General features: G+C 41.3%; 1 protein-coding gene across 2 annotated transcripts in view; it reads left to right on the forward strand.

The window, feature by feature from the left end:
- Positions 1-25,893, forward strand: part of PARP8 (poly(ADP-ribose) polymerase family member 8) — a 416,167-nt gene that overhangs the window by 344,603 nt on the left and 45,671 nt on the right. For both annotated transcript variants that reach the window (XM_073622188.1, XM_073622196.1), the window contains exons 15-17: positions 11,897-11,989; positions 16,271-16,396; positions 17,819-17,884. In XM_073622188.1, the coding sequence (XP_073478289.1) occupies positions 11,897-11,989; positions 16,271-16,396; positions 17,819-17,884 (285 nt within the window). The remainder of the gene's footprint in view (positions 1-11,896; positions 11,990-16,270; positions 16,397-17,818; positions 17,885-25,893) is intronic.

Consider the following 25,893-nt stretch of genomic DNA (forward strand, 5'->3'; position numbering starts at 1 on the left):
TACAATAATGAGTGTCTGCAGGCAACAGTGAAGCATGGTGAAGGTTCCTTGGATTTTTGGAGCTGCATTTCTGCAAATGGAGTTGGAGAATTGGTCAGAATCAATGGTGTCCTCCGTGCTGAGAAATACAGGCAGATACTTATCCATCATGCCAAACCATCAGGGAGGTGTGTGATTGCCCTCAAATTTATACTGCAGCAGGACAATAACCCCAAACATACAGCCAATGTCATTTAGAACTATCTTCAGTGTTGAGAAGAACAAGGAGTCCTGGAAGTGAGGATTTGGCCCCCACAGAGCCCTCATTTCTCATGTAATCATGGGATTACATGAAGAGACAGAAGGGTTTGCGCGCCCCATCTACAGAAGATCTGTAGTTAGTTGTTTAAGATGTTTGGAACAGCTTACCTGCCAAGTTCCTTCAAGAACTGTGTGCAAGTGTACCTAGAAGAAATGATGCTGTTTTGAAAGAAAAGAGTGGTCATGCCAAATATTGGTTTGATTTGGATTTCTCTTCAATTCATTTACTTTTTTCCTCATTTTGTTAATTGATAAAAAATAAACTTATCACACTTCTATTTCTGAAAGCTTTCTTAAGTTTCAGCATTTTTTCACACCTATTGGCAAACAAACAATGGCACCCTATTGTATCATCAAAGATGAGTAGCTGCCCCTTTAAAAAAGTGAGAAGTGACACTTCTCAAATGTGCAAAAAAATTGTGTAAAGGTAATGGTGCTTCACCATGTGAACTCATAAATAAATATCCCAGTCTCTAAACGGAATCTGGAAATGTGTATACAACATATTCATATATGTGGAAAAAGATAAATCAATATATACATATAAGGACGTAAATTAAAAAAAAATGCAAATAAAATTCCAATGTGACTATGCCCAACACCAATAATACAAACTCCTTCCAAATGTATATGTCTTCTGGTTGCTTCACCTCGGGTGCTCAGAGGGTAGATAGCAAATCACCTGAGATGTTTGACCTCTTATTACAGGAGGTCAAAATGCTCTTTTTGAAAACCACATTGGTTTCTGGACTTCCACTATTCCACTTCAACGATCCCTCTGGTTTAGCTAGGGAGGTAAAGATGTACTCCACCAGGGACACAAAGAAGAGCGTAGTATGTTTATTGGTAATTTTTTAAAAACAAGCTTAGAAAATATTGCACTCACATGTGACCGTGCCCAACCTGGCACTTGGGATCTACAGCATGTGCATATAAAGTATGTTGGTGTATCGTTGGCGTGCTCTCCATGCCTTGTTCTGGATGCTGGACTTAGATAGGGGTTACATGGGAATCCAGGAAGTGACGAATCCCCATACCGACGTACGTTTTACCGTACTTGGCGTCTTCAGGAAGTATCATTGGTGTTGGGCACAGTCACAATGGAATTTTATTTGCATTTTTTTATTCATTAATGTTCTTATATGTATATATTTATATATAATTTTCCACATATATGACTATGTTGTATACACATTTCCAGATTCCACTTAGAGACTGGGATATTTATTTATGAGTTCACATGGTGAAGCGTCATTACATTTATGCCGCGTACACACGGTCGGACTTTTCGTCTACAAAAGTCCGACAGCCTGTCCGACAGACTTCCGGCGGACTTTCGGCGGACTTGCAGCAGACTTTCTAACGAACGGACTTGCCTACACACGACCACACAAAAGTCCGACGGATTCGTACGTGATGACGTACACCGGACTAAAATAAGGAAGTTCATAGCCAGTAGCCAATAGCTGCCCTAGCATGGGTTTTTGTCCGTCGGACTAGCACACAGACGAGCGGATTTCGGGGTCCATCGTAGTTACGACGTAAAGATTTGAAGCATGTTTCAAATCTAAAGTCCGTCGGATTTGAGGCTGAAAAAGTCTGCTGAAAGTCCGGAGAAGCCCACACACGATCGGATTACCAGCCAGCTTTAGTCCGTCGGCGTCCGTTGGACTTTTGTAGACGAAAAGTCCGACCGTGTGTACGCGGCATTACACTATTTTTTTTTGCACATTTTTTCACACCTGCCTAAAACCTTTTCACAGTAATACACATATATATATATATATATATATATAGTTTGGTGACTTACAATAGACAATACAATAAACCATATTAAAGTGTGAATTTTAATGATAGGTCCGCTTTAACACTCCAATTATGTATGAAATTCACATCCATTTGGTAATACCTTTGTGCTGCTTAACATCAACATGCATGAGATGGAATAAACTTTATATGTGACAATGATTTGGTCATTAACTTTTTGTCACTGTTCTCCAAGTCTTATGATCTGAATATAAACCAGCCATTTACTCCTAACAGTTATTTGGCATCCTTGTTGTGGATTTGTTTGCGTTGTTCATTTTAAGGTCAAAATGAATCAGCGTTAATTGGATTCTGAGCACAAAACCTAATCGTAGCCTCTCTTTTTAATACAGAGCCTTTCATTCAGTGCAGAGTCTTTATTGCCTCAGATGTACGGAATGTGCTAAATGTCTTCCCAACACTGTTTGTAGCCATTGTCATCCGCCAGTGTGTATTGTACTCAAATGATGATGAGTATTGATTACAGATGACATGAAAAGTATTAATAAGTAGTCCTCCTGTGGTATGAGTATCCTGAGATTGAAGAGGTTGCACTTCTAGGTTGGGTTCACACCATCACCGCATGCGACTCCCAGCAGGGGTCCAGTGTGTCCTGGTTCACCGTTTCAGGTCCAATTTCAGCCCGAATTTTTGACTGAATTCGGAACTGAAATGGACCAAAAGAGCACAGGGCTCCTTTGCAAATTTGCACCGGACCTGCAGCCGAGATATGTGAACCGGCTCCATAGAGAGCCGGTCAAAATCTCCTGCTATTGCGGGGCGTGGCCGGCATCCGTGCAGCATGGATGCTCTCCACTGAGCTCTATGTACTGGTGTACTTTCAGGATGAAAATTGCACCTGGGGACCCTCCTCAGCCCCCCTGCAGCATGGCATGATGTCTACCAAAAGAAAGGATGACAGACACCCTCAGAAAATAATGGCCTATCTGAACCAGCCGGCAGCTGGATGAATCCAAGATGGCACCACGGCTGCAGCGTCTGCATCTGTTCCCACTCGGCTCTCAATCTCACAGTGCCAAAATATAGAAGATGGAAAGGAAGGCTTTATGGAGCTCACCAACCCTAAGCAAGGCTTGCCCTTATCTTCCCCAGGCACTCCATTGACAGGCAGCCCTGCTAAAGCTAGCATGAGGCTGGACACAGACCACATAGCAAGGCCAGAGGTGAGCCTAAACCGTGTGCATACTGTTAACCCCTGTAGTGCTCCTGACCCATTTGTCAGCTTCCCTATTAATGATCAGCCTATACTAGACACTACACTTAAAGTGGGTGTAAACCCACTTTAAAAAAAAAAAACAAAACAACACATGCAAGACAAAGGCATAATGAGCTAGTATGCATAGCATACTAGCTCATTATGTAATACTCACCTGAGATCGAAGCCCTTGCTGCGGTGCCCGTACACCGCTCCGGCGGCCGACATCACTCCCGGGGGTTACTTCCGGGTATCGCGGTTTTGACGCTGTGATTGGTCGGAGCCACGATGATGTCACTCCCGAGCATGAGCACGGTAACGGCACACTCACTGAAGCAACGGCACATATGTGCCGTTGCTTCAGTTTGTGTCAGTGCGCTTCAAATACAGGGGATATCTCCTAAACCCTGCAGGTTTAGGAGATCTCCTGGGTAGCTACAGGTAAGCCTTATTATAGGCTTACCTGTCACACAAAGTGGTCTGTAAGGGTTTACAACCACTTTAAAGACATGCTATCCACCCTAAGGAATTCTGTGCAGTCAGATATGCTATCCATTATGCAGCGTCTACATGCTGATATATCCTCAGTTTCAGGCAGAGTGTCACAAATTGAAAACCAACTGGGGGGTTTTGCATCAACCGTAAACGACCTCGTGGATACACATGAGGATAATTTTAGGATCATGCTTGGATCAAATGCAAGCTGGCGGACCTGGAGGACAGGTTTCATCGTAATAACATAAAAATCAGAGGAATTGCGGAAACAGTGCAATCCCATGAGCTAGCAATCTATGCAAAAGGGCTTCTCAAAGCATTACTGCCTGACCTAAAAAATATGGAAATGGTGATTGACCGTATCCACCATTTGCCGAAACCGCCATCCCTGCCTGACACCATCCCATGGGATGTGATTTTCTGCATACACTTTTACCATGTCAATGAACAAAATTATGCAGAAATCCAGAAGTGGGCAATCCCTACCTGATCCATATTCACACCTTCAAATATTTGCTGATTAATCACAATATACTCTCCAAATGCGTAGAGAACTGAATACAGTTACCAGCATTGAGAAACCATAATGTTTCATACCAATGGATAAATCCTGCTAAGCTTTTGATTACTTACAATGGTACTAAATTCACAGCTAGCACTCTGAATAAAGGTTTGCAGTGACTCCACTCAAGGGGAATAATCCCAGAAAACACGAATCCACCTTCTGAGAATCGCAGGCACTCTAATCCGCTTCCTGATGTCCAACTTACTCAGCGCCCTCGCTACTCCTCCAAATGTTGATTGGGGTCCTACTAGGTCAGCTTCTATATCCTGGACTGATATATGGCTCTGACTAGGCCACTTGAACTTTTTCCCCGCAACTTAGTCAAGTAAGTGCACAGCACTTTTCTGCAAGGCCGATTGTTCGGCCACTTGGCACACAGTTGTCCGTTTTCTTTTATTTTTCCAGTGTTTGTTTTGTTGATTGATGCCTACCATTTCTAGTGTTTCTTACCATACAACTTAACCTCGGTTGCATATATTCTATTGTGCTAATCCCTTGCAGACAACTTCTACAGTACTCTTATCAATCTAGCATCTTGATCTCTTTTGACTATTTGTCTCCTCTAAATTCAAAATGACTATCAAGCTCCTGACAATAAATGCTAAAGGCCTCAACTACCCAGTAAAAAGGTCTTCCGTCTGGAAACCGGCTAAGGAATTTCTCACTGTGACATTCTGTGTGTGCAAGAAACATACTTAAAAGCCTAGTCTCCACCTATTTGCTCCAATAGCAAGTTCCCTCACATCTTCACAGCATGCACAGACTCTAAAAAAGAGGGGTTTTAATAGCAATCAATTATTCTATAACCTTTCAACTACAAGACAAGGTGCTGTATGGTCCCTAAACAACTCCTTGTTTACTTTAGTAAACGTCTATGCGCCAAACGTTCACCAAATCAGTTTCCTAAGAAAACTTAAAAGGAAAATTGATGCTGTTCAAAAAGGTGCTCTTCTTTGGTGTGGAGAATTTAATCTAACTCTGGATATCAATTTGGACTCCTCCATCCCATGCAGACGCCATAATCTCTCTTTGGGTCCTCTTTTGAAAGAATTTCAATTGCAAGATGTGTTGAGATGCCAGCACACATCAGAACGCGACTTTACCTTCTTGGATGCACTCCTATCCCCTACCGTATTAGCTTCTATGTCGGCCTTCCAACATCTGACCCTCAAATCACCCCATAGGGGCTTCCTAACCCCAATCCCCATTCCACTAAATACTATTTCCCTTCTAACGCCTGACATCAGTATTTCAGCATTGACAATGAGGGGCATCACCCTAGCTTCGGACCTTTCCACATCCAGGGTACTTAAATCTTTCCCTTTTTACTTCAAAAGGAGTTCAATCTTTCTGCCAATGAGTATTATCAATATTTTAGAATCACCCACTGCCTAATCCACTCATCTGCAATATTCCAAAACGTTCCTAGCCAAATATGAAAATATTGTTTTGAGGAGAGCCCACACAATAAAGGTATATCACTTTTTTGCCAAACGCTAAAAAATAAAACATTATTTACTAAAACTCAATCCCGGATCAAATGGAAGATTGAACTGGGATCACATTTCACAGAGGGTCAATGGAGAGAGGCCTTAAATGTGCCATATAAATCAACTAAATCAGTCAACTTATTGGAACTATCATATAAGATTGCCTTCAGATGGTATCGAACCCCACATATCCTACACACAATAGACTCCTCCATATCGCCCTTATGTTGGAGAGAGTTTGGCTCCCACGGCTCACTCTTACACATTCCGTGGTCTTGCAGATTCCTTTCTCAATCTTGGTCTGATGTTTTCAATCTCATCCAGAGTGTCACTCACATCCAGATAAATCCCTCTCCAGAACTTGCCTTTTTAAACTTAGGAATTGAGAAATTCCCCATCTCACTCAGATGTATAATTATACACATACTATTAGCGGCTAAATTCATTGTCACACGTAACTGGCTTTTTAAATCCTTCTTGCTCAGAAGTCATAACTACTACTCAAATGCACAGTACTTATGAATGTATGTTTGGATCAAGCAAAGGCCAACTATGCTCAACACAAGCCGAGTGGTCCCAATGGTCCATATGGTACAATGAAGTGTTTTCTAAGCCTAGATAATAAGTTTAATGTATGTTATATATTCGTTCATATTTGTTCTAACTACTTAATCTCTGCACATCCGTTACATTAATTTAGTAAGTTGCACCAGTCTATGTATGCAGCCTACATTGTTTTAGCAGTGGCGGCAACATCTGTTACTCCTATCTTTAGTTCATTGACGTTCATGTTATCCTAACGCTCATATCCGGCAATAGATATTTATACCAACAACTTTAATCTTACCTATTATAGCTGGTATATCTACGATGAGCCGTGTTTCTCTCCCCCCCCACCCCGTCACAGTTTGCGCCCATATGGGTTGTTGAGGGGAGCGGAGGAACACATCTCAATCTTGGCCAAGTTTCGATAGTGTTCATATCAATTCTTTATAACTGTTAATTGAACTTGGCATGAGCTGTCATTAACATGATCTCTTTTATATTGCCCAATGTATGACACATTTTGTCTATTGCTGTTCTTTCTTATGTTCTTTTATGAAAAACCGCAATAAAAACATTGCAATGAAAACCTCCTGGTATTGCGAACTGGATGTGGGAAACCCGCATCCAATTTGCAATGGTGTGAACCCGGCCTCAAAGATACTAGCATACAAAACTTTTTACATAAGATCATACATCACAACTGAACAGTGCACTATTAGAACAACAAAACAAATGTTCATCTACTCTTACCAAACTACAGAATTAGTAAAGAGTACAATGGGTGTGGTACCACCTCTGTATGTGTATAGATTTCCTGGGAGCAAAAAACATCAGAATTTAAAACCACATCTTTATTTCATAAAATACATTTTTTTTATTATTATTATTATATAAGAGCATAATCATTACTAAGATCATTAATATGATCTTAGGCAGGACTTTCTTTTTCTCAGAGAATAGGTTCAGGTATTTATACCCTAACCTGGTCACCCTTGTCTCAACTCTGCATTCACCTCCCAGCAGAACCCTCTTTAAAAGAACAGATCCTCCGGCAGCAACAAAAGATTTCTCTACCAGCAACAATAAATTCACTAGCAGCTTCAATAAATCCCCCGCCAGCAATTATGAATTCCCTAGTAGCATTCATAAATCCACCAGCAGCATTGAGAAATCCCCCAACAGCATCGAGAAAATTCCATCCCAGAAACATTAAAATCCTCCAGCAGCATGAATAAATACCCCAGCAGCAACAATAAATCCCCAGCAGCATCCATAAGTCTTCTGCCAGTAATTATAAACTCTGCCACAGCATCCCTAAATCCCCTAGTACCATTGATAAATCTCCCAGCAGCATTGATAAATCCCCAGCAGCATTGATAAATCCCCAGCAGCATCAATAAATTACTTTCCAGCAATGATAAATCCCTCAGCAGCAACAATAAATCCCCCGTAGCATTGATAAATCCCCATCAGCATCAATAAATCATTTGCCAGCAATGATAAATCCCCCAAAAGCAACAATAAATGCCCCAAAAGCAATAATAAATCCCCCAGCAGTAACAGTCAATCCAATACCAGCAATGATAAATTCTCCATCAGCAACAATAAATCCCCCAGCAACATCAATAAATCCCCTAGTAGCATCAATAAATCCCCTAGTAGCATCGATAAATCCCCTGCCAGCGATAATAAATCCCCCAGTAGCAAAAATAAATCAACCAGCAGCAAAAATAAATCCCCAGCAGCATCAATAAATCTACTGCCTTCAATGATAAATCCCCAAATAGCATTAATAAATCCCCCACCAGTAATGATAAATTCTCCAGCAGCATTGATAAATCCCGCCAGCAATGATGAATCTCCCAGCAGAAACAATAAATTCCCCAGCAGCATTAATAAATCCCCAACAGCACTGATAAATCCCCCAGCAGCAACACTAAATCCAACTGTTTCTCTGCAGTTGGGTGTATTGTAATGCAGTTGAATGTAAAAGATCATTTTTGACAGCTGCTGTTTAGGGCCTTGGAGAAATTTTAGGGGTGCGTTATCACATCCAAGCACACCTGCAGCCAATACTTATATTGTATACAGCCAGAATCTGTGTCTGAAGTAGGTGTCAGTACTGAGATAAGCGAATGACGTAGACAGGTACACTTCACAAAGTATAAAGCAAACACAAGAGGGCGCCTCCATCTAGGTGTAGCAATTTATTTAAAAGACAATTAAAATACACTCACTAGTTAAAAGTGGATGAAGGCTTGTCATAAACCCATATATACCTTTATAGGATCACTGTGAGGCTTCAGAGATCAGCAGGCAGGTGGCTAGCTGAAGCAGAGTTCTTGGTGGAAGTACAGCTGTCAGGCTTTAGGCTGGAACATAGGCAGCAGTGGCTTCCGAGTGTAGCAAGACCACCCAAGAATCACCCAACTGAGAGAGGTGCTGATTGGACACAGTCCATATTCCCATCACACACGTTCCTGGAATGAGCTCTTAAGGTACTGGGTGCTGTAACGACCACCAGCTGGATACTGGAACCTGTATGATATGTAGATATTTGCCAGCACACCAAGGATCATCAATTTCATCCAAATATAATTAAGGAATAAGGAAAGGGGTGCAAATTTACCACATCTAAGATGTGCAAGAAGCTAAATTAATATACACCCTAAAAAATGCGCAAAGTAACCAAAGTTAATAACCACCCCTTTCCTTTTTTCCTAAATTATACATGTAAGTTCCCTTGGGAACTCATCAGGGGAGGCTGCAACCTTTTATCCTAAGCGCGGAATTTTAATATTTACAATTTCACCCAAATGTTTTTTTTTTTCAGGGAAGATTACATCACAAAACGGTGTAGTGCAACATTTCGGAGCTAAGCATGCCTGACGAAGGGGTCCTGCTTGGCTCCGAAACGTTGCACTACACCGTTTTGTGATGTGATCATTCTTTGAATAAAAACCGTTTGGATGAAATTGACGATCCTTGGTGTGCTGGTGAATATCTACATATCATACAGGTTCCAGTATCCAGATGGCGCTAACTACAGCACCTAATACCTTAAGAGTTGGGTGATGGTGACAGGAAGTGGAGGGGTGTGGCTACATGTTTCAGGGCAACAGGACCGCCCCTTTATCAAACCATAGGAAATGTTCCAGCCTGAAGCCTGACAGCTGTAGGGATAGGGAATAATGAACTTTGGGAATTGAATAAATGCTGTTGGTGGATCCGGTACGTCACAATCTGTTGCTCATTGCATGGCCATACCACTTTTGTCTTCTCTATCGATGTCCTATTAAATTATTTTGTTGAATCGGACATCGATTGCTCAGTTTTATCGTACTGTGTTTGGCCACTGTTAGATCTTCAACATACACAACACATATCTCCTGCGCTCGAAGATGGGCCCATAGTGATGTTACTCTATGCTCTTGCCCTGGTAAATTCGACTAAATGCCACTTTGCTGCCCTCAAAAGACTGGGGATGTTTGGATGCACTAAGATAGGAAATAAACTAAAGAGGGCGCACCGGCCTAGTGCATTATCCTCAATAAATGACTTTATTAAAAAAGAAAGAATAGTATCACAAACAAACGCTTGAAAACAGCATTTTGGATGTAAAACAGCTTAACGTCCATGGTATCACATTACAGATAAACGCCCCACAAGTAAACATACTGACGCGTTTCGAGGTATCAGGGCTATGAAGAAGAGGTGATACCTTGAAATGCGTCAGCTAGTTCTCTTTGTAGGACGTTTATCTGTAATGTGATACCATGGACGTTAAGCTGTTTTACATCTGAAATGCTGTTTTCAAGCGTATGTTTGTAAGTATTATTTTTACTTTTTTAGTAAAGTAATTTATTGATTATAATGCACTAGGGTGGTGCGCCCTCTGTTTATTTCCTATCACTGTTAGATCTTGCCTGACTGGATATGCATTAATTGGATTTTTTAGGCCACCCCTCATATTACATCCGTGAATCTAAAGAATATGTGAGAAATGTGGAGATTGTACAATCAGATTGTAATCTGTATGGTTAGCATATGGTTCATTTTGTGTATATATATATATATATATATATATATATATATATATATATATATATATTGTACAATCAGAGCACAATCTATATTGCTAGCTAGAATCTTTATGGGGTGTGAGAAGGGGATACCCACTTTGGTTTTGCAGAGTTGTCAGAACCAATGTTTTTCACATTTTCTTTTAAGTTATATAACCCTGCTAAGTCCTTTTTTTTTTCTTATGTTACCATTCCACTTTAAATGCACACAGCAGTACATAGCTGGAAAGCAAGGCTATGAATTACAATGTTTTTTAATAAAAGTAGCCTCCATTTCCTGGTTCTCCGTGAAATGAAGCAAAACCCATTGTGCGCTGCTTTACTGTACATCAAGTTATTTGACATCTCATTTCACAAGCACTGAGCGAAGTAGAAGGATTTCATGAATTAAAACACAAAGGAAAAAAGCTGCAGTCATCCCATTGCAATCAGCAGTATGATCTAGTATGCTTTGTTATCATACTGCCATCTTGTGGTTGAATGTATGCTTGCATGCTCCAGCCTCAAGCGTCTTTTTTGTAGTAAATTATGACTGTATATCTTATTGGATTCAGTGATTAAAAAAAAATTAAATAAAAAAAAAAGTTTCACTCCATGCTATCAAAGTGTATCTAAAGCCAAAACTTTTTTTATGTTTTGCATGGAGCGTTGAAAGGTTAGAGCCCCATTAAAGTTTTTTATTGCTTTGTAAATGTCGGGTAGATTTGGCCTTTCTATGATCTGGAGACCTTGGTCAAGTTATCGTCAGTACTAAATTTCTCAGTTGCATTGCAGCAGAAAGAGAGGGGACACTTGTTCTGGTGACAACTGGCAAAAATTGATCTTTATTTTGGAGGGATTTCATCTTATTTTCTGTTGTGTCTATGGGGCAGAAAGTGAGTGTAATTCTTCCAAGGGGGACACAAATGGCAAACAAAAAAAAAAAGGGGGGGGGGGGGGGTCTATTAATTTTTAACTTTAGCCAAAGCAAAGTAAAGAAAAAGCTTTGGCTGTGCTTAAACATTAAAGCCCAACTCCAGAAATTAGACAAAATCTACTCTTGCGGTAACCTCCCCCAACCCAAACTGTCTGCTCATTTAGTCTAGAGGTGCAGAAATGAGGAGTATTACCAACTTTATTCCTCGCTCCAGCAGGGTCCCCTCCACCCATGCGCCAGTCTTATGAAGTCTCCTTTTGGACTTCTGCTTCCTTCACATACAATGCAGGGTTAATAGCCCTGCATTGTATGTGGTGATGCCGGGTGCTCTGTGGTTTCATGGCTCCTGCAGATTATCATGCGCAGACACCTCTAGTACACTTTATTTCAGTTTGTGCTTTGTCACCCTTAATATATTGATTACATTTGTTTGCATATACAAGAAATAAGTACATATATTTCTCTGTTTGTTTATTTTAGCCCACAGTGTGTGAAAGAGAGCTGTGTGTATTCGCTTTTCAAACATTAGGTGTAATGAATGAAGCTGCAGATGAAATCGCCACTGGTGCTCAGGTAGGTAAAAACAACATTGCAACCATGAGAATAATAATAATATTCCTTAAGTATTAAATCAATTGTACTAGTATGTAAACACTGATATAGTTCTTTTGTTATTGTTAGAATTTGTCTAGTTTTAGGTAATGAAGAAAATTGTAATATGGATTTTGGAAAGATTGTGTAGCTGCAACATTATTATTTTATTTTTTATATTTAAACAAGCACATCTCTTGAACTTGTAGCTCAGTTTGCATTGCCAATCTCAGCTGTTGTGAGAGTACATTGGAGTTAGGAAAGCCCGTAAAGCATCCCTTTCGGAAGATAAGATGATTAGCCTTACCTACTTTGAGAACCTCTACAGTTTGGTTTTGGTCCTGCACATTGCAGTGAAGTTGTAGTCATTAAACTGACCAGTGACCTCCGTAGGGTGTAATCCCAATGTGACTTCCTTGCTCCTCTATCTCTGTCTCCCCTGCCTGCACATCTGACAGGTTTGACCTGCTTCTTTTATACTATTGATCTGTTCATTTGACACTATTGACCTGCTCGTTCCACACTGTCCAGCAGCTCATTTGACAGTGCTGACTACCTCATTAGATATTGTCCACCTGCTTGCTGGACACTGTTGACCAGCTTCATAGGCATGCGCACACACCCTAATCCATTGGTTCGGCAATTAGTCGTTTATGATCTACCCGTCGATCGCAGGCAGGTGACTGGTAGGGCACGATACATCCTTGCCAGCCCCCGGAACCTGGACAGGAAGGGGCGGCATTCACTGAAACCAAAAACAAAAACATATTTGGGGGGCACACTTTAAAATGCGTTTAAATTCAAGATGGTGCTGCTATAAGACCAACAAACAGTACAAAACAGATTATAGCGCACACATTCAAGAATGACATTTATCCTGCAAGGCTAGTTAAAAACACCTGAACATATTAAAAAAAGATACGGGGGTTTGGTCACACTATATCAGTGGTTCTCAACTCCTGTCCTCGGGACCCACTAACAGGCCAGGTTTGCAAGATAACTGAAATACTTCACAGGTGATATCATTTGCTGCTCAGTGATTGCAGTATTCTAGTCTGCATCTCCCCAAGGTAATACTTAAAATCTGGCCTGTTAGTGGGTCCTGAGGACAAGGGTTGAGAACCACTGCACTATATGGTCATATAGTGCTAAGCCCACTTACTGCAACAAAGTACCCCAAATTAGTGAGTTTTTTTCACTGAAGCCAATCTGTATTTTCCTCCTGCAGCATCTGAAAGTAGACTTCTCCTCCTCGTCCTCCCACCGGTATTCAGCTGCCACAGGAGGAAGATACAGGAGATCGATACCAGTATATGCCATCCCTTCTGTCCCCGTTCCTCTTCTTTCTGCTGCCTGGGCCCCCCTGGGCTGCTGCGGGGGATTGTTTTAGGATAAATATGTCATTTACCGGCTTCTTTCATTTCTGAATGAACAGAGTAAGTGATAGGTACCGATTTACTTACTGTGTTCATTCATAAATGAAACATAATAATCTGTGTTTACTATGCTTTAGTTTGTGAATGAACAGGAAGTTGCTCAGCATAGAGCACTTCCCATTCAGTCACTATCCAGTGCAGCTCAGGCTGCAGAGAAAGGGACTGAGGAATCTCTCTCTGTCTCAAAAGTGAGACATCAGAGGTCTGTTTAGACCCATGATATGTCACAAAAGTCCCCCAATGGGGCTCTTAAAAAACTGTAAAAAAAATAATATTGTAAAAAATAATTTAAAAAATTGTAAAAAATAATAAAATATAAAATAATAATAATAAAAAAAAACTACTGACACCAATCTTTGCACACCATCCATTGCTCTACTGACACTGTCCTCTGCCCAACTGAAAAAGTCCACTGTCCTACTGACACCAACCTCTGCCCTACTGACACATCCACTGTTCTACAGACACCCTATACAGTACATACACACATGCAGGGGCGGACTGACCATTGAGCCACTCGGGCACTGCCCGAGGGCCCTGGGCCACTAGGGGGCCCCATCAGGGTTGCCAGCCTCAGTAAAACCAGGGACAGCCAATAAACAGTATGGACCAGAGACAGCCAATAGAAACATGTCTGTGTATACTGTGTGTACATGTATGTGTATACTGTGTGTGTGTATACTATGTGGCCCCATAATCTCTGATTGCCTGGGGGCCCCATAATCTCCTATTGCCCGAGGGCCCCATGAGTTGTCAGTCCGCCCCTGCACACATGCATGTGTATTTGGGCTTTGGGGTGCACATCCTAATGCAATAGGCTGCACACACCTACGACCTTGTCATTTGACACTGTTGACTGCCTCATTTGACATTATGGATCAGCTCATTTGATCATTACTAGTAAAAAAAAATAAATAATAAAAATGCCATAAATCAATAACCTATTTTGTAGGCGTTATAACTTTTGCGCAAACCAATCAATAAACGCTTATTGCGATTTTTTTTACCAAAAATATGTAGAAAAATACATATTTGCCTAAACTGATGAAGTAATTAGTTTTTTTTTTTTAATAAATTTGGGATATTTATTATAGCAAAAAGTAAAAAATATTGTGTTTTTTTCAAAATGGTTGGTCTTTTTTTTGTTTATAGCGCAAAAAATAAAAACCACAGAGGTGATCAAATACCACCAAAAGAAAGCTCTATTTGTGTGGAAAAAAATGATAAACATTTAATTTGGGTACAGTTCCATGACCGCGCAATGGTCATTCAAAATGTTACAGCCCTGAAAGCTGAAAATTGGCCTGGGCAGGAAGGGGATGAAAGTATTGAAGTGGTTAAAATGCACATTAAATTTACATCAGGTGTGCGCCTCTGCAACAGCGACAAATGATGTAAATTTAATTATCCATAGGTGACACTTTAAAACCATTTACAGGTTACCTCTTTAGGTTTACACAGGAGGTCTGGTGCTAGACGTACCGCCCTCTATCTGATGTTCGTGGTGATACCTCACATGTTTGTGCGTGAGAGTAACTGACGCGCACATTCGCTATAGCATGGGGGGGGACAGGGAGATTTAACTTTTATTAACTTTTTTTATTATTATTTATTTTATAATATTTTTTATCACTTTTATTGTTATCACAGGAAATATGAATATCCCCTGTGATTGCAATAGGCAGTGACAGGCAGTCTTGATACGACAGTATGATACGATACTTTTTTCAAACCCTTAAGGCAGGGGTAGGCAACCTCGGCCCTCCAGCTGTTTTGAAACTACAAGTCCCATGAGACATTGCAAGACCCTAACAATCACAGGCATGACTCCTAGAGGCAGAGGCATGATGGGATTTGTAGTTTCACCACAGCTGGAGGGCCAAGGTTGCCTACTCCTGCCTTAAGGGTTTGTTTACAACCACGAAACCGAAAGTGATAAAATGCTCCATTGCTTCTGGTTTCCTATACAATAGAGATGATCAGAGCTGTTCCTGTCTCTGATCAGCTCTATGCTCAACCGTCGTAAGTATCAGCTAAGCACTTGGGACGGGAGAGCCTGAGAAAGCCACAGAAGGCAGTGGGAGGGGGTACATCCCCTCCTGCTGCTTGTAAAAGCATTTGAGCATTTGATTAGCCACTAGGATTGTTTTTACAAGACAGCTGACCACCGGCTGAAAACAAAAATACTGGGATGATGTCTTCAGCTTCAGGCATCCTCCCAGTATAAGCACTTGAATTCCAGTGATGTACTGGTACGTCACTGTTTGTCAAGTAGTAAGCTTCTTGTTGTTCATGTATAAACCCGCAAATACATGGTTAAATTGTTAGGTTTAAAAAAGACAAAAGTCTATCCAGTTCAACCAAAAGAAAAAAAATAATAAATAGAAATATTCTTCCATATACAGAACCCTGTACCCACAGATCCAGAGAAAGGCAAAGAAACCCCACTATAAAGCATAGTCTATTTTGCTGCAGTGGGAAGAAAATTCCTGATCCTCTGAAAGCAATGGGATATTCCCTGGAACAAACAATCTTTAAGACTCTCTTTAGGCAGTGATATTAGCTCAAATGTTCCAAGGCAGATGTGCAGATAGACATATAGAGTCAGCTGAAGGCTGTGTAATACCTCTACTGATCCTTCAGTGCAAGTGTTGCCCAGCATTTGGCAACCAAAAAGATTGGCACTCATGTTATGAGATTATTTGTGTTATTCCTTGTCCAGAATATTTCATAATTTGAATGTTTCTTATATTTTGGGCTAATATAAAATGGAAATAATTTCAGTAAATGCAGTCCATTGCTGTTAATGTTTTTTTTTTTTTTCTAGGTTGTAGATCTGCTAGTATCCATGTGTCGGTCTGCTTTGGAATCTCCAAGGAAAGTTGTTATTTTTGAGCCATATCCTTCGGTGGTAGACCCCAATGATTCTCAGGCCCTGGCCTTTAATCCCAGAGTAAGTGTTCACCAGTATGCTTTCATACTTCTTCAATTAAATATGCTATACACACATGAAGCTCACTTCACAAAGCTTTAAACTGGGATAAGGTTTTTAATTTTTAGTCATGTGATGGCAATTTTCAACTCCTATTAGGTTCAGTTGAAAATAACTGTCATTTTTTAGGTTTGTGAATTGAGCCTATGGTGTTCATAAAAGTTTAAAAAGTGATTAATTTATTGTCTGCTGTGGGCAACACAAACGTGCCTTCTTTTGATTTGCAACTGATATTGTTGCCCTCCTTGAAAAAAGTGCTGTCTGGCTGTGTCTGGTTTAAAGGAGAAATAGGGCCAAAGCTTTTTGGCCCAAATTCTCCTGTGCATCACAGGAGTGCATTTAGTTCCGCACTTCTGTGACCCATGTTCAGCCGACAGCGGGCTAAAGTCTGCTGTCGGCTGACATCAGTCAGCCGACCTAGGCTTTGGCGAGACCCCAACTTTAACGTCGGGATCCACACAGATGCCTGAACTGGCAGTTGGCTCAGCCTCTCAGTGAGAGCCTGAGCCAGCTGCTTCTGTCCCCTCCAAGGCACGGTGCTCCAGTGAGTACTGGAGGGGCAAAGCACACTAAAGACTTTGAAATAAGCGGTTAGAGGTCTTTGATCGCTCACTTCTCAGTGTAGTGGCAGCGGGGGGACCACTGCAGCTGGGACCAGTGCTGCAGCCATCTAGGTGAGTATAATTATTTGCTATTTTCGATTGCTACACTTCTCTTTTAATGATGTTCTGTGTTGCTGCTGACTAGTGATGAGCTAAGGTTTAGGCTGAGCTCAGTTCAGTTCGAAACTGTGGAAAACTGTCACATGACAGCAGGCTGCCGTCCCAATCAGCTGTGGAGTTCCCTGCCCCGCCTTTAAACGTAACAAAGGGTAACATTACACATAACATGGTGGTGACATCATTGATGACGTTGACCAAATATGGCCATGTGTCTTATGGACACACAGAGCCGGCTCGGCGAGTGAGCACGCACGAGTGCCCCCATAGCAAGCAGTTTTCTATGGGGGGCACTCGGCCAGGGGGAGGGGCCCAGAGCTCTGCGGGAGACCCGAGAAAAGGAGGATTGTGGCTGCTCTGTGCAAAACCACTGCACAGAGCAGGTAAGTATAACATGTTTATTATTGAAAAAAAAAAAAAATCCTTTACAAACACTTTAATTTCAATGGCGGCCGTTCTAATCAATCAGCGACTTGTAAAAAGGTTCCTGCACTTCTTTGATGTAACTTCAATGCAACTTAGAGTCCCATGGACGCATGAAAGTCGCAAACAAGTAGCATTGGAAATTGCACAACAATGGGGTCGCAGCAGTGTAAACCAAGGCTAGTTCTTCATCTGTTTTAATAGCATTGCACGTTCCTTGACCTATCTTTTTGTTTAACAGAAAAAGAATTATGACAGAGTTCAGAAGGCACTAGACAGCATCGCTTCTATCAGAGAGATGACTCAAGTAAGCATCGGGCCCCAATTTTTACTTCTGTATTTAAAAAGAAAATACATTGTAACATGCACATTTACCAAGTGTTGGGATAATTTTCATGCCTTTAGGCTTGTTTCTGAGAACTTTTACATGTGCTTAAGGCTACATTTACATACTGCCGCTTTCTGCATGTAACTGCTCACCTGAACAGGTATGTACATAGAGCCTCTGACCGACCATGGACAAATCCAGTGTATGTCCAGGGTCAGTGTTTTCTGCAGAGTTCTGGTCACACAAATCTATCCACACCCATGTGGCTGTGTGAATGTAGTCTTAGGTGTGTTTGTATGTTGTTTCATTCAAAGAAGCTTTACTATAGCACTCTAAATGGAGGACGAGCAGTTGAATGAAAGACCTTGCATCTTTATTCACAGAGCACCTTTCATTGCTGGAATCTATAGTATGTCTTCTGTGAATGGGGGACACAAAGGATGGGCGTAGTTGGCACTCTTGATGAGTGCCTATATATATACAGTTGTGCTCATTCATTTACATACCCTGGCACAATTTATGACTTGGCCATTTTTCACAGAATATGAATAACAAAAACTTTTCTTTCACTCATGGTTAGTGTTTGACTGAAGCCATTCATTATTAATCAACTGTGTTTACTCTTTTTAAATCATAATCACAACAGAAACTACCCAAATGACCCTGATCAAAGGTTTACATACTAGGGTTGCCACCTGTCCGGGATTCAACCAGACAGTTTAGGTTTGGAATCATGTGTCCGGGTTTCAGACTGCCTATTATTCAGACTGGACTATGGCTTCCCAGCAGAATTGCTGGCTGCAGTTGTCTAAGCTGAGAGTGTCTGTTACACTCTCTTTCACACTGCCCAAAGCCAACACTAACAATCCCCCCCCCCCCCAAACACATACACAGACGGGAGAGGAGAGAGGGCTCGATCTGCACCTCTTCCTCCCATCCCTACCTCTCTGTGTCTGCCCACACTCCAATCCCCGAGGCTGTGCCTCAGAAAAGGAAAGTAGGGGGCCCGAAATTTGAAGTCCAGCAGCCTCAGATACATCTGGATGAGAGGTGCTGACTGCCAAGGGGTGAGTGAGCTCACCATCCATCCCTGTCTGTGACTGTAGTCTCCCCCCTTCTCTCTCCTGCCTCTGAGTGAGTACACTAAGGTAAATCAGGGTTCTCAGCAGCCATGATGCACCATGGTCAGTTTACAGAGGGGTGGGGAGAAACTGTCAGGATCAGCCTGGTTTTTTAGGTGTTACAGGGGGCCAAATGACACAGGACAAGCACTGTGTCATATAACATGCTTTAAAGGAGCAGGATCCATTTTTTTTTTTTTTTGGGTTAACAAATGCTTTAATACCGTGTACTGCCCCCTTTAACTTCAACGACATGACAGCATGAAGTCTTTTGTGGTATTTGTGGATGGGACTCTTTATCTTCTCAGATGGTAAAGCTGCCCATTCCTCCTAGCAAAAAGTCTCCAGTTCCTGTAAATTCTTGGGCTGTCATGCATGAACTGCATGTTTGAGATCTCGACAGAGTGGCTCAATGATATTGAGGTCAGGAGACTGAGATGGCCACTCCAGAACCTTCACTTTATTCTGCTGTAGCCAATGACAGGTCACCTTGTGTTTTGGATCATTGTCATGTTGGAACGTTCAAGTACGTCCCATGCGCATCTTCCTGGCTGATGAATGCAAATGTTCCTCATGTATTTTTTGATAACATACTGCATTCATCTTGTCATCAATTTTGACCAAATTTCCTGTGTCTTTGTAGCTCACACATCTCCAAAACATCAAAGATCCACCTCCGTGTTTCACAGTTGGAATGGTGTATCTTTCTTCATAGGCCTTGTTGACTCCTCTCCAAATGTAGCATTTATGGTTGTGGCCAAAAAGCTCAAATCTGGTCTCATCACTCCAAATGACTTTGTGCCAGAAGGTTTGAGGCTTGTCTCTGTGCTGTTTGGCGTATTGTAAGTGGGATACTTTGTGGCATTTGCATAGTAATGGCTTTCTTCCAGCGACTCGAACAGGCAGCCTATCTTTCTTCAAGGGCCTCCTTATTGTGCATCTTAACCACTTCAGCTCCGGAAGGATTTACCCCCTTCCTGACCAGAGCACTTTTTACAATTTGGCACTGCGTCGTTTTAACTGCTAATTGCGCGGTCATCCAATGCTGTACCCAAACGAAATGTGTGTCCTTTTCTTCCCACAAATAGAGCTTTCTTTTGATGGTATTTGATCACCTCTGCTGTTTTTATTTTTTGCGATATAAACGGAAAAAGACTGAAAATTTTGAAAAAAAATGATATTTTTTGTTATAAAAAAAATCCAATAAACTCAATTTTAGTCATACATTTAGGCCAAAATGTATTCGGCCACATGTCTTTGTTAAAAAAAAAAGTCAATAAGCGTATATTTATTGTTTTGCGCAAAAGTTATAGTGTCTTCAAACTAGGGTACATTTTCTGGAATTTACACAGCTTTTAATTTATGACTGCCTGTGTCGTTTCTTGAGGTGCTAAAATGGCAGGGCAGTACAACCCCCCCCCCAAATGACCCCATTTTGGAAAGTAGACATCCCAAGGAATTTGCTGAGAGGCATGTTGAGCCCATTGAATATTAATTTTTTTGTCCCAAGTGATTGAATAATGACAAAAAAAAAAAAATTACAAAAAGTTGTTACCAAATGATATATTGCTCACACAGGCCATGGGCATATGTGGAATTGCACCCCATAATACATTTAGCTGCTTCTCCTGAGTATGGGGATACCACATGTGTGGGACTTTTTGGGAGCCTAGCCGCGTACGCGGCCCCGAAAACCAAGCACCGCCTTCAGGATTTCTAAGAGCGTAAATTTTTGATTTCACTCCTCACTATCTATCACAGTTTTGAAGGCCATAAAATGCCAAGATGGCACAAACCCCCCCCCCCAAATAACCCCATTTTGGAAAGTAGACACCCCAAGCTATTTGCTGAGAAGCATGTTGAGCCCATGGAATATTTTATATTCTGACACAAGTTGTGGGAAAGTGACCATTTTTTTTTTCCACAAAGTTGTCACTAAATGATATATTGCTCACACAGGCCATGGGCATTTGTGGAATTGCACCCCAAAATACATTTAGCTGCTTCTGCTGAGTATGAGGATACCACATGTGTGGGACTTTTTGGGAGCCTAGCCGCGCACGGGGCCCCGAAAACAAAGCACCGCCTTCAGGATTTCTAAGGGCGTAAATTTTTGATTTTTCACTCCTCACTATCTATCACAGTTTTGAAGGCCATAAAATGCCAAGATGGCACAAACCCCCTCAAATGACCCCATTTTGGAAAGTAGACACCCCAAGCTATTTGCTGAGAGGCCTGTTGAGTCCAAGAAATATTTTATATTTTGACACAAGTTGCAGGAGGTGACCAATTTTTTTTTTTTTTTTTGCACAAAGTTGTCACTAAATGATATATTGCTCACACAGGCCATGGGCATATGTGGAATTGCACCCCAAAATACATTCTGCTGATTCTCCTGAGTACGGGGATACCACATGTGTGGGACTTTTTGGGAGCCTAGCCGCGCACGGGGCCCCGAAAACAAAGCACCCATTTCAGGATTTCTAAGGGCGTAAAGTTTTGATTTCACTCCTCATTACCTATCACAGTTTTGAAGGCCATAAAATGCCCAGATGGCACAACCCCCCCCAAATGACCCCATTTTGGAAAGTAGACACCCCAAGCTATTTGCTGAGAGGCATGTTGAGTCCATGGAATATTTTATATTTTGACACAAGTTGCAGGAAAGTGACCATTTTTTTTTTTTTTTTGCACAAAGTTGTCACTAAATGATATATTGCTCAAACATGCCGTGGGCATATGTGGAATTACACTCCAAAATACATTCTGCTGCTTCTCCTGAGTACGGGGATACCACATGTGTGGGACTTTTTGGGAGCCTAGCCGCGCACGGGGCCCCGAAAACAAAGCACCCATTTCAGGATTTCTAAGGGTGTAAAGTTTTGATTTCACTCCTCACTACCTATCACAGTTTTGAAGGCCATAAAATGCCAAGATGGCACAACCCCCCCCCAAATGACCACATTTTGGAAAGTAGACACCCCAAGCTATTTGCTGAGAAGCATGTTGAGTCCATGGAATATTTTATATTTTGACACAAGTTGCGGGAAAGTGACCATTTTTTTTTTTTTTGCACAAAGTTGTCACTAAATGATATATTGCTCAAACATGCCGTGGGCATATGTGCAATTACACCCCAAAATACATTCTGCTGCTTCTCCTGAGTACAGGGATACCACGTGTGTGGGACTTTTTGGGAGCCTAGCTGCATAGGGGGCCCCGAAAACCAATCACCGCCTTCAGGATTTCTAAGGGCATAAATTTTTGATTCACTCCTTACTACCTATCACAGTTTCGAAGGCCATAAAATGCCAAGATAGCACAAAACCCCCCCAAATGACCCCATTTTGGAAAGTAGACACCCCAAGCTATTTGCTGAGAGGCATGGTGAGTATTTTGCAGCTCTCATTTGTTTTTGAAAATGAATAAAGACAAGAAAAAAAATTTTTTTTTCTTTTTTCAATTTTCAAAACTTTGTGACAAAAAGCGAGGTCTGCAAAATACTCATTATACCTCTCAGCAAATAGCTTGGGGTGTCTACTTTCCAAAATAGGGTAATTTGGGGGAGTTTTGTGCCACCTGGGCATTCCATGGCTTCCGAAACTGTGATGGGCAGTGAAGAGTGAAATCAAAAATTTACGCCCTTAGAAAGCCTGAAGGCAGTGCTTGGTTTTCGGGGTCCCGTACGCGGCTAGACTCCCAAAAAGTCTCACACATGTGGTATCCCCGTTCTCAGGAGAAGCAACAGAATGTATTTTGGGGTGTAATTTCACATATTCCCATGGCATATTTGAGCAATATATCATTTAGTGACAACTTTGTGCAAAAAAAAAAAAAAAGAAAAAAAATTTGTCTTTTTCCCATAACTTGTGTCACAATATCAAATATTCCATGGAGTCTACATGCCTCTCAGCAAATAGCTTGGGGTGTCTACTTTCCAAAATGGGGTCATTTGGCGGGGTTTTGAACTGTCCTGGCATTTTATGCACAACATTTAGAAGCTTATGTCACACATCACCCACTCTTCTAACCACTTGAAGACAAAGCCCTTTCTGACACTTTTTGTTTACATGAAAAAATAATTTTTTTTTGCAAGAAAATTACTTTGAAAAACATTATATATTTTTTTAAAGCAAATGCCCTACAGCTTAAAATGGTGGGTGTTTAATTTTTTTTTTCACACAGTATTTGCGCAGCGATTTTTTAAACGCATTTTTTGGGAAAAAACACACTTTTTAAAATTTTAATGCACTAAAACACACTATATTGCCCAAATGTTTGATGAAATAAAAAAGATGATCTTAGGCCGAGTACATGGATGCACAAACGTGCAGTGGCAACAAACTAAATACATTTTTAAAAGCCTTTAAAAGCCTTTACAGGTTACCACTTTAGATTTACAGAGGAGGTCTACTGCTAAAATTACTGCCCTCGATCTGACCTTCGCGGTGATACCTCACATGCATGGTGCAATTGCTGTTTACATTTGACGCCAGACCGACGATTGCGTTCGCCTTTGCGAGAGAGCAGGGGGGGACAGGGGTGCTTTTTTTTTTTTTTTTCTTTATTATTTTTTTGCTTTTTTATCTTAATTTTAAACTGTTCCTTTCATTTTTATTTTTTTTAATCATTTTTATTGTTATCTCAGGGAATGTAAATATCCCCTATGATAACAATAGGTAGTGACAGGTACTCTTTTTTGAAAAAACTGGGGTCTATTAGACCCTAGATCTCTCCTCTGCCCTCAAAGCATCTGACCACACCAAGATCTGTGTGATAAAATGTTTTCCCAATTTCCCAGTGGCGCTGTTTACATCTGGCGAAATCTAAGTCACCAAATGCTCGTAGCTTCCGGTTTCTTAGGCCATATTGATGTTTGGAGCCACTCTGGTCTCTGATCACCTCTATGGTCAGCTGGCTGAATCTCCGGCTGCATTCTCAGGTTCCCTGTTGGGACAGGAGAGCCAGAGAAAAACATGGAAGACGGTGGGGGGGATTCCCTCCCACTGCTTGTAAAAGCAGTCTAGAGGCTAATTAGCCGCTAGGATTGCTTTTACATGAAAGCCGACCGCTGGCTGAAAAGAATGATACCAAGATGATACCTAAACCTGCAGGCATCATTCTGGTATAACCACTCAAAGTCCAGCAACATACCAGTATGTTGCTGGTCCTTGTTGGGCATATATTGTAAACTTTTTTTTCATGCAGCCTGTGGACTGAACGAAAAAAAGAGATTGATCGGGGGGTATGCCCACCATTAGAATACCTCCCTTCATCCACCCACTTCTAATGATGGGCATACATGCACTGTATATATATGCTGAAGCATGGGGGCATCCTCCCACAAAAGTTAGAAGCAAATCGCTCCTCCACCCTCTGCTGCCCCCACGCTTCGGCATATATGCTGAAGTATGTAACTGTGGTGGTGAAATCACCTCCGACAGCGCTGGAGTCACGGCATTATGTATTGTGGGAGCAAACGCTGTTGCTGTCAAGATAAATAAATCCGCGCTGAATGGCGTACCTGCTAAGCAAATGATGGTTAACAATAAAACAAAGTAACATTACAGTATAACAGTAAGACTTACCATACCTGCAAAGCAAATACAAAAAAAAACATAGTAAAAAATAAAACATTTAACGCAACCTCTGCCTAAAATATATATATGCCGAAGCATGGGGGCATCCTCCCACAAAAGGCAAGAGCAAATCGCTCCTCCACCCACTGCTGCCCCCACACTTCGGCATATATGCTGAAGTATGTAACTGTGGTGGTGAAATCACCTCCGACAGCGCTGGAGTCACGGCTTTATGTATTGTGGGAGCAAACACTGTTGCTGTCAAGATAAATAAATCCGCGCTGCAACTGAATGGCGTACCTGCTAAGCAAATGATGGTTAACAATAAAACAAAGTAACATTACAGTATAACAGTAAGACTTACCATACCTGCAAAGCAAATACAAAAAAAACATAGTAAAAAATAAAACTTTTAACGCAACCTGTGCCTAAAATATATACATGCCAAAGCATGGGGGCATCCTCCCACAAAAGGCAGGAGCAAATCGCTCCTCCACCCACTGCTGCCCCCACGCTTCGGCATATATGCTGAAGTATGTAACTGTGGTGGTGAAATCACCTCCGACAGCGCTGGAGTCACGGCTTTATGTATCGTGGGAGCAAACGCTGTTGCTGTCAAGATAAATAAATCCGCTCTGCAGCTGAATGGCGTACCTGAAAACAAAAAAATGGTTACCAACAAAACACAGTAAACAGTAAAGTATAAAAAAATTGCATATCTGAAAAGCAAACATGGTAAAACATAATAACAATAAAACATTGCAGAATAGAATACAGTAAAAAAGAGCAGAACGATAGAGAGAGAATAGAGAGAGAGAGAACAATAAAACGACAACTATTTTTGTTTTTTTTATTTTATATTTTTTTGTGTTTTTATTTTTTTTTTAATTTTTAATTTTTTTTTTTACACTTTTTTTAGTAACTTTAACTTTTGTAACTGGTACCAGGTTTGGGTCTCTCAAAATGCGATGGCATCTTGGGAGACCCTGTGAAAGTGTGTCCTAGTCTGTGCAATGCTGTACCCTATGCTAAAACTCAACTAGTGTATGGTAGAGTTCAAAACATTTACCAATGCATAGACCAGGATTGTCAGGACAGGAGGGACAATAATACCAGGTGTCACGCCTATATCTGCGCTTGCTGCAGACACAACATCTTCTTTGTGGGGCTCGTTGGGTAGGGGTACACAGGAGGACATAAGGAAAATGCCTCTCATGCAGCCGGCTTACTGCATTTGGTTGGGGAAGGTGAGGTGGAGCATCGTCTGGATACAGAAGGGCTCTGAAGA

This window comes from Aquarana catesbeiana, linkage group LG01, assembly GCF_042186555.1.
Source record: "Aquarana catesbeiana isolate 2022-GZ linkage group LG01, ASM4218655v1, whole genome shotgun sequence".
NCBI classification, from domain to species: domain Eukaryota; kingdom Metazoa; phylum Chordata; class Amphibia; order Anura; family Ranidae; genus Aquarana; species Aquarana catesbeiana.